Source organism: Columba livia, chromosome 16 (genome assembly GCF_036013475.1).
Source record: "Columba livia isolate bColLiv1 breed racing homer chromosome 16, bColLiv1.pat.W.v2, whole genome shotgun sequence".
NCBI classification, from domain to species: Eukaryota; Metazoa; Chordata; class Aves; order Columbiformes; family Columbidae; genus Columba; species Columba livia.
This window is the reverse complement of record NC_088617.1, coordinates 4,343,438-4,360,841: the sequence shown is the minus strand read 5'-3', so window position 1 is coordinate 4,360,841 and position 17,404 is coordinate 4,343,438. Positions and strand designations below refer to the sequence as shown.

Below are 17,404 nucleotides of genomic sequence, written 5' to 3'. Positions count from 1 at the left end.
CCAGTGATGTGACAGCACCAGGGGAGGCGAGAGCCAACACTGTAAAAGCTGTGACCAACGTTTCCCTCTCTGCTTCCAGAGCAGGAACGGTTATGGAAGGATTTTATTTACTGTGTGTTATTAGTAACATTAAAGTGCTGGAGACCTTGGATAAACAGCTTGGTACTTTTCGGAGACCAGAAAGTAAAACAAAAAACAAACTAATTTTTTCTACGGAAGTTCTTTTAAAGTCTTATGACAAACAGGCCAAAGGACAGATCCAGCCCTCTCCAACGGAATGAAAACATTTTCCCCACCCGGCCTCCAGTGCTGTAACTCTGCTCCCAGCCAGAGGTGAAACAGTCTCCTCCGCAGCAGTTAGGAAGAAAAAAAAAAACCCAAAAACACAGCATCCTGTTATCCTCCTCTTCCCACCTAACCTCCCTTGGAAAAACAAATACCCAAAGGCCCCGGAGCCAGTGAAAACAGCCCAACATCTGCCGGCATGCTGGACGCTTTGCACAGGCACCCAGGAGCAGGCAGAGAGGAAAGGGCTCCAGTGCAGGGGGCTGGGCTATGGGGAGAGCATGGGGTACACAAATACCAGGATTGATTTCTTGCCAAAAAACTGCCCGTTCTGGAAAGGACCAAGGATGGTTTGCAAAAGAAGTGTGTTTTTTTTAAAAAAAACGCAACTCCTTGTTCCCTTTTCAAACCCATTTCCAGGCTTGGAAGCAAAAGCAATGAGCCTAGCGACACCAAAGTTAATGCTGAAACACCTCATAAAGGCAAAGACTTAATCCAAGAGATGTACGTGTCTCATAACAGCTACCTCTACTCTGCAGAAAACACACGGATGCTTGTAAAATGAGGAGACCTAAAAGTCTTTCTGCATTCGCTTTCCATTGGTGTTTTGCTCCTTTTGCCGCCCAGGCTGGAGCAGCAGCTCTTCCAACTAAGCTGTTTGCATTGAACTCGCTTCCCTTGACCGACAGGTAAGGAATTGACTGTATTTTGCTGGCTTAATTCTAAACTCCAACAGAAAGATGATATTAAGAAAAGCAACAGGAGAGACGTAAAAGGTTGGCTTTCAGCTCTGCTGAGCATGCCTCGGCCAGACGGATCTATATGTTCAAACTCTCTTGTCTGGATGCCATTTCATCAGTTTTACTGTATAATCAGATGAGAAAAAAGACCTTTTTTTTCCATTTCCCCTGCGTTCATGCTCCAAAACCCCCATGCAGCCACCCCAGCACCTGCCTCAGTGCTCTCCACTGCTGAATTAGGAAATATTAAGCCTGGTCACCACTGAAAACCAGTACACTGTGTATAAAACCCAAGCCTGGATTTGAAAGGTGTGTGGCATATGCAGAGCAGCTGCAACAGATTAAAGCCGCCTCTCATTCCCTTTCTGCCTCTGCAAGGACTTATCCCTCCTCCGCAAAATCCCCATACACCCAATGGCGCTCTCACCATGCCACAATATAAATCACTGCAAATGCAAAAATGTCCAACACAGCAGGATTTTCCCAAAGCAACACAGTCCCGCACTGCTCCAAGATGCCAACAGGTTGAATTTAACACCCGGCTGCCCAACAACAGGGCCGTGCGTCTGTCCTGGCTGTTACAGGGAAGGACACAGCAGCAGGGAGCAAAGTGGGATGAGAGGAGCCGGTCGCTTCTCCTGACAAGTACAGAACCGTGATTCTCACCTGCCAGTCCCCAGGACCAACCTGTCTGCCCGCGGTCACCCAGCAGGGTTCACGGGGCAAGTTTCTTGGCAGGAGGTTACTGCAAAGGTGGGAAGGACCCCAGGGCTCAGCGTGAAATGTGGAAATCAGTAGCAGTGTGAGACCAATGGCATCAGTAAGGACCAAGCGGTGGATGCTCTGGAGCCCAGAGATCTGCACAGTGCTCTATGGGCTCTCCAGGTGTTACTGGGTTTAAATAGCTGGGAAATAGTGCAGGGAAACAAGACAATTTTTTAATGCTTTTTTAATTCAGTGAAAATCAGCCGGGGCAGTATTGGGACTTAAATTAAGGTTTCTTGGAAATGAAAATAAAAAACTTAAAGAACCCAACAAAAAAAGCTAGGGTTCAAGTCAAAAGTAAATCTTCCCAGCTCAAACCCTTCTATGAATGTGCACAACTGTGCAAGTGAGGGTCTTCTCTCTTACCTGTCCTCACGGTTGCGATCCAGCGAGTAGAACTGTTTCCGGAGCCACCTGAACAAAAAGGCAGAAACACGCACACGCTGAGCCCCAGCTCCTCGACAACAAGCCTGTTTGGTGTGCTCCTGTCTCTGGAAGATGCTCAATAACATGCCATCCACTCCCACAGCCCTCCTTCCCACTGGCTCTGCTCCCCTTCCCGAGGCAGCCTGCCCTACGCTCATGCAGACAACTTACCCCCCTTTAAAACTCTCTCGGCCTGAAAATGAGCCCACAGATAAGACAAAACCCAAAACTATCCTCTTTTACATGTCTCTACACCAAATTGCTGCAGATGGGAGTTGAACTAGATGATCTTTAAGGTCCCTGCCAACCCAAATCATTCTATGATACTACAACACAGGCTGCGCCCACATAAAAACATCTGTTTCATGGTAAAGCTCCTTTTTCCTGCACGCATGTGAGAGCAGATTCTGGCCGTAGATGATGCAGTGCAGAGGGGTAACAGGATGGAACCTCTTGAGTGCAGAGAAAGGAGCACCAGGTCAGAGCAGCTCAGAGGGAATGAGAGATGTTGGCACTGTGGTCACCTTTTGCTGTCAAAAAAGGACAGAAAAGGGAAAAACAAAAACAAAAAAGAAAACAAGAGCAGAACAAGGAGCAGTTCCTCACCTTTCAATCTGCAGGGGGGTGGCAGCCCTTAGAGTGTCTGCCACCAGCCAGTTCAGCCCCTTGATCCACATGTTGACCTCGTCCTCGGACGTGGCTGTGGAGAGTGCACAGGAGAAATGGGAGGAAGGGACAGAGAAGATGGTCACCAACCCAAACCTCTTGAGGCTACCCCCAGCATCTTAAATCCCTATTCCTTCCTTCATCTGTCTTCTGGTCTCCTGTCCCTGCTCACTCCCTCGGGATGTACGTGGCTGGCTGGTCCCTTTGTCCCTGCCTGTCATGCAAGGGTGATATCATCCATCAGCTGAACTGCAGCAGGTGATCACAAGCCTGTTCTCCATCCAAACAGGAGACTCAACGGCATAAACCTCCCCTCTTTCAATATCAAAACATCAGATTGGGTTCTCCAAGTCCAGCTCAAGTCAAGAGACAAGGTGTTGAGGAAGGCTGAGACCAACACCTCAGAGGTACCATGGCTTCCTGAGTTACTGTTTGCCATCGGCAGCGTTTTCTTGCTCAGATTTGCAAAGCAGAAGTGAGTGAGACTTTACCACTTCATGCATGCGGCCGGTTACCACAATGCAGCTGTTGAACACCAACACACCAAGCTGAGATAAAATAATTTCAAGCACACATTTGAACTAGGGGCTTCGATTCACCCAACTTTTTGGTTTATTGGGTGAATTAACTGACTTATCTAGGGGTTGAATGTGTACCCTTCAGGGAACCAGTGTCACCTTCTTCCAAAGACACCTCCTCGGGGGGGTGAAAAAAGCACCTCTCCAAGGATACATTCCAGTTCACTTGTGGAAGGATACAACAGAAGTTTGGGTCCTGTGGTGATGAGGTACCTGCCCAACCCTGCCCTGGCACAGCCCCAGTGTCACGAGTGCTTTACCTTGCAAGCTGAGGGTCTTGAGCCTGAATTCCGTGCCATAGAGGACAACGAAGCAGTGAGACTGGTCCAGTCGGAAACATGGATCCTCCTGGTACCGGTCAAAGTCACGTGAATTTTTTCCTGGACGAATTTCTTTGATTTCACGAATATCCACTATGAGAGAAAGGGAAAAGGAAAGGGGAATTCAGTGAATAGCTTGACATTCCCATGAAGATGAATAAGAAGGAAGGGCATGGAAAAAGCAGTTTTAGCCACCTGAAGAGCTGGATTTCCACCCATCACATGATGGCAGACCCAGGCATGCCTATAGCATCGTGGAGCTGGGCTCTGAAAAGCTCAGCCCCAGGAACCATGTTTCCCTGGCTGGGCTGGAAACCAAGGGTGGGATGGCTGCCCCAGCCCCGGCAGAGCTGGGGATAGCGGGCAGGTGCTGGGGACGGTGACTTGTGAAGGACTTGCTGCATTTGGGCAATATCGGAGCCGTCACAGCAGCCTCCTGCTCCAGCCGTGCCACCGCTCATGGCACGGGCCAAAGAGGCGAGCTGCAGAGCTCCAGCACAGCAGCTCCAGGCCGGTCCTCAGCACAGCCACAGGTGCCCAAGTCCTCTCAGAGATGCTGCCCTCACCTCTCACCTTAGACAAGCCCTTCGAGAGCCCCAGCTCGCTCCTCAACCTTCCAAAGCAGCACAGATCTCACCACTTACCCTTGCACATCTCTCTCTCACCATGCACATGTGGTTGTGTTTGCACACAAGCCTGCAAGCACAGCCCCTTCCTGCCGGGTCCCTAGGAGGCCTCCACAGCCACCACCCCCCTATTGACCTCGGTGTCCCCCAAGAATGGTCGGATGTCTCGCCCACAGTGATCCTCAGGCACGACGAGCAGAGGGCAACACTACTGCTGCTAGAAGCTCCTTCCCCCTTCAGCTTCACACCTCACGCTTTCCTCTTCCTCCATTCAACACACATCTGCAAACTGTACTGTTTTGTTTTGGTTTTTTTCAAGAGAGCAACACTTTTTGCTTTTTTAAAGAAAATGCTTCTATAGAGACAAACCCTCTGAGGGCGCAGCCTCCTCCCCAGCTGGATGAAACCCTATGTCTTGCCAACACTGTGGATTTAAGATTCACTCACCTTCAAATTACAGTTAAATACTGACACTTGAGTTGATTCCTTGTTTATGCAACTCAATGGTTCCCCTGCCTTCCTCCTCCCTATTTTCATCCTAAATTATGTCTGTAGTTTCTGGCACCTCCCCCTTGCCCCACTGGCACCCTCCCAGCTCCTCCAAGCACCATCAGGATGCCCAGGGCAGTCTCTGCCTTCACACTTGCACTGTCTTCACCAAGAAAATCCTGCCCTTCGCTAGTCAAAGAGGGACAAAGTGTTTGTCACCTCTGGGTGGTGTTCAGAAGGCCACAGAAGAAAGCACAGTGCAAGGGCGGCTGTGGGCACAGTGCTTAGAGCTGGCAGGAGCATTAAACTCCGAGCGAGGAGACAGGGCTGAGAGACCCTGGTAAGGGAGCCCCTCACAGCCTCCCTCCCCAGAGGAAATTCTGGGAAAGGACTCTCATTGTCACAAAACAAAGAGAAAACAACAAGAAAAAAAAACCCCAAAACCACCACCAAACCCAAGAAATCTTTGCTTCCTGGAAAAATAGTTTCTTAAATGCTCGTGGGAATCAAATAGCAACATTTCTGAGTCACGTTTCCAAAGCAGATGATGCTTCTAAGCAATGTGGGATGGAGATTACTGCAAACCTGGCATGTAATTCATCCCAATTAAACTCCACTTACTGCACTCACGGTGGATCGACTCGTCATTCATTTCAATTTACTGCAGTTTAAAACCAGACAGAAATGCGACCTGCTCATCACCCACAGCAGTGCTGACACCACTGAACCGCATCACGAGAGAAGATGTTCACTCCAAAGCACCACGGCAAGCCAGACACAAGGCTTGACTTTGGGGAGACTCTCAAACCCCACAAAAGGAATGTGGGATCCTCTTTTAGCAGGCACGCTGTGCAGCGCTGTGGCTGTGCATCTGGAGATGACGGCAGCCTGATCTGGGATGTATCCAGACTGACCACTTCAATAACCCTCCGAACCTCAGCAACTCGGGACGAGTGCACAGACAGACCCAGCTCCTTGGGGCTGCAAAGGGTGGATGGACAAGCTCCTTAAAATAAGCAAGAGTGTGTACCTTTTCAAAATGAGCTGGCTGGAAGTTCAAACATCTCCATGCCCTGCTGTAACCTGCCCATGTGCTCACATCCTTAGCGACACAGCATGTTATTTTAGCCCTTAAAAAACCATATCACGGTTAAGGTCTTTGCATCCAGGACATGCACAGCAGGGCTGAAGATTATTCCTGTCTTTGAAAGATGCAGGGCTTGACCAACGCAGTGGGAGAGAACTGTCAACCTGGGTTTCACGGTAGTTCACTAGGCAACTACTACTGAAGAAAGGTGCCAAAATATTAATGGCCTTCCTTTGCACCACGCTGCAAGCATCTCGTCTCTGCTTCAGGATGCCGCAGTGTGCTAACTATGCCCTGCACTCAGCTCTTGCTGCACGGAGCACCGGCAGGTTAGTAAGTAAGTTGTAAGAGCTATAGTTACAAACTGCATACCTAAAATCCAGGCAACGGTGAGAGCCCTGGAGCCAGTGAGGCGTTTAAAGACAGAAGCACGCAGGGAATTCCTAGGGCAAAGGGCAGCCTCTGCGAGCACTGTGCACCCAGAGGGAGCGGGGCAAAAACCTCCAGCCCACGCATGCTTGCAGCTGCTTGCTCATCGCTCTCATCCTCCCAAACATGCCTGCATGTGCCGGGGAGAAGGCAGTTTAGGGTTTGGTTTGTGCAGCCCTCCTCTTGCCGCAGAGCAGCCTCGCAGCCTCGCAAACCCCGCTGTCTCTACTGACTCAAACACCTTCCCGGCCCCCTCGCAGCATGGAAGGAAATGACTCTGAGCAGGAAGCACAGCGAGCACAAATGCCACCATCCCGAACAAGCAAGCACCAAAATGCTGCTTCCCTGCACCAGCCTCTGCCTCCATCCCACCGCAGGTCCTCCCTCCAGCACCCATGGAGCTGCTGTGCATGAGAGAAAGAGAGATGAAGACACCTTGCTATAGCCTGGGTCTCGCTGTATTTGCTCATACCAGCTCGGTGACTTGCTGCAGGCCCTGGGGTAAGCCCAGCTTTGCCCAGCACCAGCTAGGGCCGCTGCTGCAGGACCGCGCAGCCGAGCAGAGCAAAACCTGCTCCGGCTGCATTGTGCAGCCTGGGCTGAACGTTGCTCAACCTCAGCTCTGCTCCTGGCAGAAAGGCTGCAGGAAAGCTTGTGACTAGCAGGCAATGGAGGCAGAGCCTACAGCCCCATTTCCCCTTGCCCTCCCCTGGTTCCCAACTCCCCTCTCCCACACCCAGGTACCACTCTCCCCATCCTCTTGCCTGTCCCCACCACTGCCACAGCCAAGCACATTATTCCAGACAATAAACCAAACTCCAGCCTGTAACTGTTTCCACCACAGCACGCAAGAGTGCCAAGGCACACAGAGCCACCTGCACACACCCTGGCCACCCTCCTGCCAGTAAACAGGAACCCGTGGCAGGCTCCTGTCCTCTCAGGCTTGGGCCATTTTTGTCTTTTAATCCCCCCTGCTTGGTTCCATCGTGGCTGCTGCAGCAAGAGCCATTGGCTGCTGATCCACACACTTGGATCTGTTTGGCAGTGCCTGTGTTTACTCAGGCAGAGCCCTGTGGCTTTGCAAACCTGTGGGGAGGGTTGTGGGGACAGCCCGGACCCCCCAGGGCAGAGAGGGGAACCTGGCAGCCAGCCTTGAGCAGAGAATGGAAATTCAAAAGGAGAGGGTAGGAGTTGGAGGCGAGCTGGAAGCATAGCAGACGTTTTCCACAAGTGCAATGAGGTAGAAGTGGCATCTAACCAGCACTCCGTCCCCCTCAGCACCAGCAGCTCCCCAGGTGAGTGGTGGCAAGACAGCAGCCCCCGTGCCCCAACACAGGTCTGCGCCTTGGGTCCTTGCTGGGAAAGACCTACCAAGGATGTGGCCAAAGGCCAGGGGATGAGCATCTGGTGGGTCCCCAGCAGCGTGGGTCAATACACGCGCCTGGGCAGAAGAACAATCAGCAGCTCATCCGGGATGAAACTGTCACAGAGAAGCACCGGTGAGCCACATCTCCTCCACAAGCCGCCCTCTCCCACGCTGTGGAAGGCAGCAGCCACTGCAGGAGGTCAAAACTGGTCTGAATGCCATGTAGGCAGTGGCAAGAGGAGGAAGAACTCAGTGCCACGGCCATGGCAGAGGTGAAGGGAAGCTCTCTGCTGGAATATAAATCCCGCTGCAGTCTGGCAGTGCTGAGATGTCTCAGAGCAGAGACAAAGCCCATCCAGCCCAGAGATGCTCAAAGCTCCCCACAGGGTCCCACATTTCACGCCGAGCCACACCACGTGCAAACAGGTGCAAACCCTTCACAGCCCCCACAAAGTTCTCCCCAGCCTACCAGCAGCAGAAAGGGCTGACCCTCCACTTGCATCCAGCACCGAAAAAAAGAAGGACATGGTCACATCGGTCACATTTCTGGGCAAAGAGCTTTCCCATCAGCAGGAGCGGGTTGCATCAGAAAGAAAAAGCTGATCCAGATCCAACTCCCACACCATTTAGGAAAAACAAAAAGACCAAATCACCCTCTGGTTACATGAAAACCAGATCTGCCCTTAAAATCGTTTAAAACTTAAACTTCGTCCAAGCCTCATTTAACTGCCGATGCATAGGGTGTTACAACATGTAAGGATAAGGACACCCTGGAATGGGCTCTGAGGGCTGCAAAATGTCCATGTCCAGAGGATTCCTGGGAGGATGTAAAACTGATATAATGATGATGATGATAATAATAATAATAGCTGATAAAAAGATGGGTTATGCCAGATTACCTTCCAGGTTGAATTTATTGGGGACAGCCTCCAAGAAAACACTCACCCCCTCAATAAGCACTGCCGGGCGCCGTGTGTGTCTCTGGGGAACACAGTGCAGTGACAGCCACACGGTCACTCCCAGCCCAGCCTGACCTCAGCTGGCTGACATGGACTGATCCTGCCGTGGGGCAGCAGCAAAGCCTTCAGGCCACCCATTCTGGCAAAGAAAAAGAGGTTAAAAAAAAGTTCTTCTGCTATTTAAGGTTGTGAATCCCACTGAACACAACCCTGTAGTCATTCCTAGGATTCCCATCACTGGAAGGGGCATTGGGTAGTCAGGTCCCCAGGGAAAGGCTGCTGAGGGAAAAGGAGGAAAAAAGGACACAGGTCATATGTGCATATGGGTAAAAATAAGATAAATCTATTATGCAACAGCATAGAAAATAAAGTAGTGCTATCTCCCTCTTAATATTTCAGTGGAAGCCCCCTGAAATGGATATTCAGGTCAGCACTAGATGCCAGGAGCTGCAGGAGGAGGCTGCAGCCACCTTCTCGTTTTGGGGTTCACCAGCTGGTTTATCAACTCATGAACAACCCTGCCCGGCTTGGGGCTGCTCCGCACCCGCTCAACACTTCAGATTTGCTGACTGCAACCCAACACCACCCGGCAAAATAAAGAAAAGAAAAAATAGCCCAACCAGAAGTCCCCCATGATTTCAGGGGAACGGTCGAGCGTGCGCTAAGTGCTTTGCTGGACGGGGGCCAGAGCCTCCAGCACCTCGCAGTCTGGAGCCCCGTCGCCTGCCCTTTGCTATTTATCGAGTCCCTTCTGCTGGCAAAGCTCTGGGTGAGCCCGGCTTTTGTCCCCGCACAGACCCATCGCCACGTCCACCGGGGATGCCGGAGGAATCAGACAGACAGTAATTACCTGAGCTTGAATTTGGCTGGACTGCAAAAAATTAAGGCGGCTCTTACAAAACGCTCATTGCACCTATAACGAACGCAAAAATTGGGGTCCTGCCCTTTACATACCCCCTGCAAGAAGCAAGGCAGTAGCCTCAGCCTATTAGATACACATTTCAGAAGGAAAAGCCACGCGTCTCTCATTAGTATAGGTTTTCAGAGGGATGATAACTCAACCTCTCAACCCCACAAGCTTCCCTTAATAGAGGAGACTAAGGCAGACAGTGTAATGGTGAATTAAACGTCTCTGCACAGAGACACAGCGATGGGGTTACTGCATCCTCCTCACTGCCGCGCCTGCCATCAGCATCACTGTGCATCAGCTATCAGGTTTCCCAAGGACGATCCCGTGCCATTAACAGATGGCTTATCCAGACAGGACAAGATGAAACCAGCTGAGGCCTCTAATTTGACCTTACTCATTTTTTGGAGGGCAGGAGGCATGGCTGAGGCATCCATGGAGGCCAACATAAACACAAAACCAGCAGTACCCCAGTGAATCCCTCACCCTCTAGGAACTAAAAACGGACACCCTGCCCTTTTAGTGAGGCACCAAACCCCCTGTGAAAAGCCCTCTTGCCCCCATGGTACCGTCGCAGGGATGGACACAGCCACCCTGGTGCTCAGGGGCCATTTGGCCCCACATGCAGGTACCTTTCCTGCCTCAGGAGAAGGTGCAGATAAAGCTATTTTCCCCTCCAGACTCAGCTCAGTCGTGTCTCAGGTTGCTCCTGCAAGTTGCTTCATCTCACCTGCTACCTGCATCAGCAAACAGCAGTTTTTGCTCCAAGACACTGCATTTTGCCATGAAGCAACTGTCACATTAGCTCTGCCCCAGAAGCAGCAACACCCATGTGGAGATCAGCTGGGGAGGGAAGACGCTGGAAAAAACGAAACAGCTGAATGGGCTGGATATGCGACAACAAGGAGCTCCCAGTTAGCCAGGATGACTGGGACTAGCCTGGATCCCCACTCAGATCCTGGCTCACCTCTCGACGATCTCCATCCATCAGCAAGGAGGAGGATTTGGCAGAGGGTTTAAATGCCGCCCTGGGAGCTGGCGGCTCTGCCCAGACGTGGGCAGCCCACGCGGGGCACGCAGGGACCTGCCGGCTGCTCTGCGGGCACTGGGGCTTCCTGCCTGCGCCTCCGGCTGCTGCTGCCTCCGCTGCGCCCCTGGGCCACGTGTCCTGCAGCTTTGGAGCGCTGGTTCCTCCCCTGTACCCCCCAAAAAAATCCTTATCAACTACAGAGGAAACTAGAGGAGATGCGCAGGGAGATTAGGAGATGCTACACAACTGCATTGCTCTGTGGGTCAGAGGAGAGGATGCAAGGAACCGCCCTTCCCTCCTCCATCCCACACACCCGTGTGCTGGAGCCCAAAGCCCAGGGAGGCAAAGGTCTTGCCCAGATGTCCCCCTGCTCCTGCAGGACACCGTGGACATCTCCCCAGGCTGACTCTGATCTTGCTGCTCCACCAACTTTAGCTCACACAGGTGGCCCCTTCAAGAACTCACAAACATCCTCCCGATGCTAGAACCAGAGGTAGTTGTGGGCTGGCAGCTGCCTATCCTGTATCGTCAGCATATCTCTCCCACTTACTCTCAGCTGCAAGAAAATATGAGTTAAAAAAAACCAAAGCTGATCCCCTGAGCGAGCGAAGCAGGATGCTGCTATCTCACAGCCTCTGCCCGCAGCCCCACACACACCAGGGACGTGAAGGCTGGCAGCTCACACATCTCTGTCTCTGGTGGGCTGCATGGCCTGAGAATCATAGAATCATTTTGGTTGGAAGAAGCCCTGAAGGTCATCGAGTCCAACCATTAATGTAACTGTCACTAAACCATGTCCCTAAGAACCTCATCTATGTGTTTTTTAAACCCCTCCAGGGCTGGTGACTCCAGCACGGCCCTGGGCAGCCTGTTCCAGTGCCCGACAGCCCTTTCCAGGAAGAAATGTTTCCTAATATCCAATCTAAACCTCCCCTGGTGCAACTTGAGGCCTTGGGCAAAGCACTCCAGCTCCTTCCCAGCCCCCTCAGGTGTACCCCTGGAGCTGTGGGGACAAGGAGAGTGTGTCACCAGGGGAGCACACAGCCCAGACCATCTGTGACAAACATCACACCTGTACCTTTCTCCCAAAGCCAGAGAGCAAACCACAAGAGCAAATAAAGTGAAGGAGCAGAGGTGGGACACTGGTCCCAAGACACAGTCACTTGTTGCAGTAACAGCTCAAGCCCCTGAGGAAGCACCAGGTCCCAAAATCCTTCCACATCCCAGAAGCAGCCCAGCCAAGGAGACGCTTGGGAGAAACGGCGGCCAGAGACATCCCCCCATGCATCCTGCCCTAGTGCTGGCTAATGGCCAGCAGTTAATTAGCAGGCTCATTCCAGGGAACACCTCGACATCCCGGAAAAGGGACTGCCGAGGGACGGTCTCTCTGTTCTCTCCTTGGGCTGTTTCGCTGCCAGCAGTACCTTGAGCAGGGCTGTTTGCTGAGCACATGGCAGGGCTTGCTGGATGCAAAAAGCAAGCGTTGCCCCAGGTCCACAGCCAGGCTCTCTGAGCCGAGCCGATGAACTCATACGGGATGCTACAGTCCCCCTGGCTCTCCCAGTCTCCCGCAGGCTTTCTCCCATGTCACTGGAAACAGCATCGCATGTGAGCTGGTCACTGGGGCTCCCCCTCCGCAGTCCAAGGAGGGATGGATGCTTCAGTCCAACCCTACACAAGCGTACAAGGCAGGTAGGGAAGAAACTTCTTAGGAGACACATCTCTTCCACAACTACTGGAGAGAGAACATCTGGCCCATACCTCATCTCTGGGTGGCCAGCAGGGAACACTGTGGAAAGAACAAAGAACAGGGTGACCCCTTTTGGTATTTCTCTCCAGATACCATCCCACAGTTCACAGTTTGGGGTCTCTCTTATAGGTAACCTTACCTGTCTGCAGCAGGATGCAGGCACGCAATTTTAGGACAGCCACTATGAGGAGGGGTGAACCCCAAGCAACACAAATAGTCTTGCAAAGTATGAAAGCAGAGTCACAGTTTTGGGTGCAGAATTCACCCAGCTCAGTGCTGCGTCTGGGAAGCACAACCTTCCCCCTTGCTGCACACCAGCAGCCCTGTCGCAGCAGCACAGCCCTGCGAGGGCAGCGCTGGGGAGCTCACAGGGACGGGCAGCTAGATGGCAATCATGGAGTGAGAAGCCCAGCAATCCCTCTCCTGGGATGATGCAGGGCTCCCTCTTGTCCTCCATGGAAGTTTTGTCTGTGTGAAGTTATGGGGTTTTGCACCAGGATTGTGCTGGGCATCCAGGGCTGAACCCACTCCCCCGCGCAAGGCTGGGACCCATGAGAGGCTGGGACTTGATGCACCTTCACCATGCAGGACATGAGAGCAAATTTCCACCCCAAACACAAGCAGAGCTATTCCAGCAAGAGCAAGCCCCAGTTTTTGTTTGCACGGACGCTTCTCTGAAGAAGTCTGTGTCCCTTCCCTAGATGAAATGAGGCCGGTGGCAGCCTGCAGAGCCATCCTCCAGTCATCAGCCTGCTCTGCTGGAGAAGCACAAGCTTCCACTGACTCAAACGGAAAGGGGAAGCTCAGCACCGGTGCTTCTGGACAGACGGTCTGTCTAGGGATGGCTTGGCAAGCCATCCCCAAGGTGACCTTTTTCCTGCGTGGCATCGAGGGCTCCATCGCCCTCAGGCCTGCCTGGGTGAGAAACGCAATGACCTTACAGCAGCACGATAAAACGGTGGGAGCATGGGGGAAGCTGAAGATCTGGGAGCACAGCTCCTCCAGCCCGTCTGTCCTGCTCACCCTCCCTCACAGGTGGATGTGCAGCGATACACAGAACTGAGAGGTACCGCAGAGGGCAGGGATGGATGGATGGATGGATGGATGGATGGATGGATGGATGGATGGATGGATGGAGCAGGCTGCCAAAAAACAAACAGAAAAAAGGTAGACATGGCAATCCAGCAGTTCCCAGGCAGTCAATGGCACAGCTCATAGCACGACAGCCAGGAGCTTGGCAGGGCTAGTGAGGAAGCCCTGGCAGAGGTGGATCTGGAGACCTGTATGTCCAACAGCAGCACACTCTCCTTGGAGCTCTTTGGGGATTTTTGCAACCCACGTAGGTGCCTTCTTGACTCCTTCATGCCCCACCATAAAGCAAATGGGAGACAAAAGTGACCACACACTGTCCCCAGGAAAGGGTGCAAAGCTGAGTGAAAACTGAAGGACAGAAAAGATTTGTCATGCCAGTAGCGAACACCAGTGATGTTCAGATGCCGTGACTCAGTTTTCTTCCACCCCACCAGCCGATGCAAGAAGATCTCCAGGCACTGAGCAGATAAGCCACACACTACCCTAGCAGAAGACATCACCCTCAGTTTACATGGGAGAAGCAGGAGCTCTTGGTGATGGTCTTCACACCAGACTCCTCTACCACTTGGGTTTGGTTCTTTTTCCTAATGACCTCATCTGGCATTTATTTGGTCCCCAGAACTGGAGACCTCCTCCTGCTCCATGGTTCACAGCAAACTTGATGTGCCAACGCTCCAAAATTTCATGCCCTCATCTCTAGGCCTTTTCATAACGTGTCCCAGAGTCTGAGCTGCTGGGGACCATACTCCAACCGTGAGCAAGACCTTGAGAACAGGCTGACACAAGGCATTAAATGACATATGAGACACCAAAGAGAGAAGTTGAAGAAGGCTGTGAGGTGGCAAGGATTAGTAGGACAAGGACTGCAGGGTCAAAGGGGTATCCAAAAGTACCCCAGGACCCCGGCCAGAGGAACCAGAGGTGACACTTGTGGGACAGGTGCTGGCACAGGTACCTGAACTTGGAGGGACGAGGCAGCAGGCGCTCTGCTTCTGCTCCGAGGCAGCCCAGGAGCACCAGAGCCCAGCCCTTTGCTCACACCGAGAGGGACCATGCCAGGCAGCACCCGAATGCTCAGCAAACAAACCCAGCCAGCCCCCACCGCACCGCCCTGCCAGCTGGAAAGCAGATTTATGGGGTGCAGATTTACAGGGCAGGGTGCCAAGGGGGTTAAAGTCCTCTTGGACATCCCCTCATCCGACCTGGCTTAGGAGCTGGGGACCACACGTGCAGAGACACCCCCTGGAGAGGAGAAGGAGGAGAAGGAGGGATGAGGGACTCACCAGCACATGCAGGAGGGATGTCCTTTAATCACCACATCACTTCTGGGAGTGAGTAAACAGGAAAACGGCTCTCGAGCAGCTGCTCTACCCGGCGTCCCTGCGGGGCACAGCCTGCTGACAGCCCTCCTTGACATCCCCTCTCTGTGACGATGATTTCCAACCCTGGCTGGTCTGGCCATAGCACAGAGAGATGCTCAAATACATTTATTATGTGCTGGGAAGAAAAAACAACCCATAAGACAGTCTTGTCCCATCTGCCATCTCAACCTCAAGGCCTGTGGACAAAGTCAGCTCAGCGAAGCACCCTGTTCATGGATGCTCATGTGCTGGACCACAACCTTCGCCGGGACAATCTTTAAAACAACACCACAGGTTTGCCCACCTGCAGGCGGCCAGGTGTGCATCATCAGGGCATCATATTAACAGCACAAGAAGAGACGACTGACCAAAACCTCAGAACTGTAAGTGTTCACAAACAGAAGGTAGGAGCTGCATAGGAAAGCAAGGGACAGGTTTGTTCCAGACTCAGGAAGGCTTTCCACAGCTCTCCAGCCAGCCCAGTTCAGGACCCCCAGCTCCAAATCAAGCTGAACCGCCACCAGACCACACAGGCAGCAGAGATGGAGCTGAAACGCAACCTGAAAATCACAGAGACTTTCGGAGTATGGGCTGTCAGCATTGTAAAACTCAGCTGACTTCTGCAGATTTAGAGTTTCCAGCTTCTGCTAGAGATGCCAGCCCTTGGCCTGTTGCTTTTTGGGTACTCCACAATCACGTGTCCCCCCACCATCTGATATATCATGGTGTTTGATATCTGGCAGGGATATATCAAGAGGCAGCAAGGTGTCCAGAGATAAGGGGAGCTGGGACTGGAGGGATGAGCAGACACAGCCAGACCCGCCTGCAGCTCCATGTGCTGGGGCATCTTCAGAAAGGCAGAAAATCCTCAGAAATGGGGAAGTTTCTCACTCGAATCAATGTCCAAAAGCTCAAAAAATAAAAGTGGTATATTCCATGAAAAAACAGCTCTTTGTACAGCATAAAAATCCTCAAAACTTAAAGATTAAAACCACTTTGAAGGAAAGCTTTCTCTGGCACTGTGGTCCCTTTGGGAGTGGCCCTGGTCACCGTGTCCCCCCCGCCAAGGGCTCTCCCCGGTCTGGAGACACCGTCCCGCTGCTGCCTGATGTAACAGCTCTGGCAGAGAAACCCCGCTCGGCGGAACAGATGAGCAGGGACGTCGGAGCGGAGGAAAAGCCATGAGATCATCCACCCACCCCCACACACGGCAGGATACAGTCACCGCGCAGAGGATGTGCTTGATATTAAACCGATCTCGTACGTGATACAGGCAGCAGAGAGCTAGCGGTAGCAAACACCACGACCAAGCGAGCTGACAAGACCCACAGGTGGGTGTTTGCTGGGATGGTCACAGGTTTCTGTGAGCATCCCTGGCTGTCAGACGCCAAATTATTTTCTCCATACAGCTGCAGGTGTCTGTTGAACTCACAAACCTTTCTTTTTTTATCCTTCCCTAGATAGGTACCCTTCCAGTTGTTCTATTTCAGCATCATCTTGCACCATCTGCTCTCCAAACTTTGGCCACAGGGAAGAAGGGAGGATGTGGGGTTTAACTTTTCAAAAGCATTGTAAGGATTTCAAAATTTAAGCCTCACTGTTTTCTGATTTCTACTGCCATTAAGCCTCAGAGCACACTAGAAAAGAAAAAAAGCCTTCTCTCCTGACTTCAGACATTCCCTTGTACAACGAGGTTCAGCCGATGGTTCAAACTCTCAGCTGCACAGGGAGTTTGTGATCGAAGCCCCACACCTCCTCACCACATGCTACAAGCTCTTCCTGGACTCCCCGCACCCCTTCTTCACCACATGCCTTACACCAGGTCCTACCCAGCCTGACACAGTCCAGGAACGGGGACACAGCCCCAGGAACGGGGACAGAGCCCAGGAACGGGGACAGAGCCCCAGGAACGGGGACACAGCCCCAGGAACGGGGACAGAGCCCAGGAACGGGGACAGAGCCCCAGGGGTTCATTCACTGCAGCCCCCGCCAGGACACTTGGCTTCGAGAAGCAATGTCACACACCTCCAAACCCAAACCACCAGCCCAGCTTCTGGCTGAGCTGCCATTAAGCAGAGACTATCGCTGTTGGTCCCTTCATCTAATGAGCTATAGGCCAGCAATGACATGGTCCTGCTGTACTTCTACAGCCATGCAGGACTGGCCATCACCATGCTTGATGGTGGGCTGCTCTGGAACAAGTCTCACAGTTTCATGGCTGGGATGAGATGCTCAGCACAATCTGTTTGCAATGCCAACACCAGCAGGATCCTGCTTGGGCAGAGACAGAGGAGACGGACACACAATCAGACATGCTGCACTTCCATCAGCTTCACAAGTCCCCATCCACGCGCTGAGCTGCTGCAGCTGGGCAGGACACCAGCAGAAGCTCGTGTGATGTTGCCAAAACGGTGCAGCCGCCTCAGCTGAGCACTTGTACTCGCAGAGCTCCTGCTCCATCCCAAGTGTTGGCAACTCTTATGTCCCGGTCAGACTGCCCACCACAGTGCAGCGGTGTCACCTGGGTC

The 17,404-nt window shown here is 52.5% G+C and overlaps 1 protein-coding gene across 6 annotated transcripts in view; it reads right to left on the bottom strand.

The window, feature by feature from the left end:
* PLCG1 (phospholipase C gamma 1) overlaps window positions 1-17,404 on the bottom strand; it is a 45,139-nt gene that overhangs the window by 21,143 nt on the left and 6,592 nt on the right. For all 6 annotated transcript variants that reach the window (XR_010466547.1, XR_010466546.1, XM_065031899.1 and 3 more), the window contains exons 2-4: window positions 3,721-3,873; window positions 2,823-2,916; window positions 2,157-2,204 (exon numbers count right to left, since the gene is read on the bottom strand). Coding sequence is in view for 4 of the 6 variants with exons in the window: in XM_065031899.1 (XP_064887971.1) it covers window positions 2,157-2,204; window positions 2,823-2,916; window positions 3,721-3,873 (295 nt within the window). In the remaining 2 variants the exon portion in view is untranslated. The remainder of the gene's footprint in view (window positions 1-2,156; window positions 2,205-2,822; window positions 2,917-3,720; window positions 3,874-17,404) is intronic.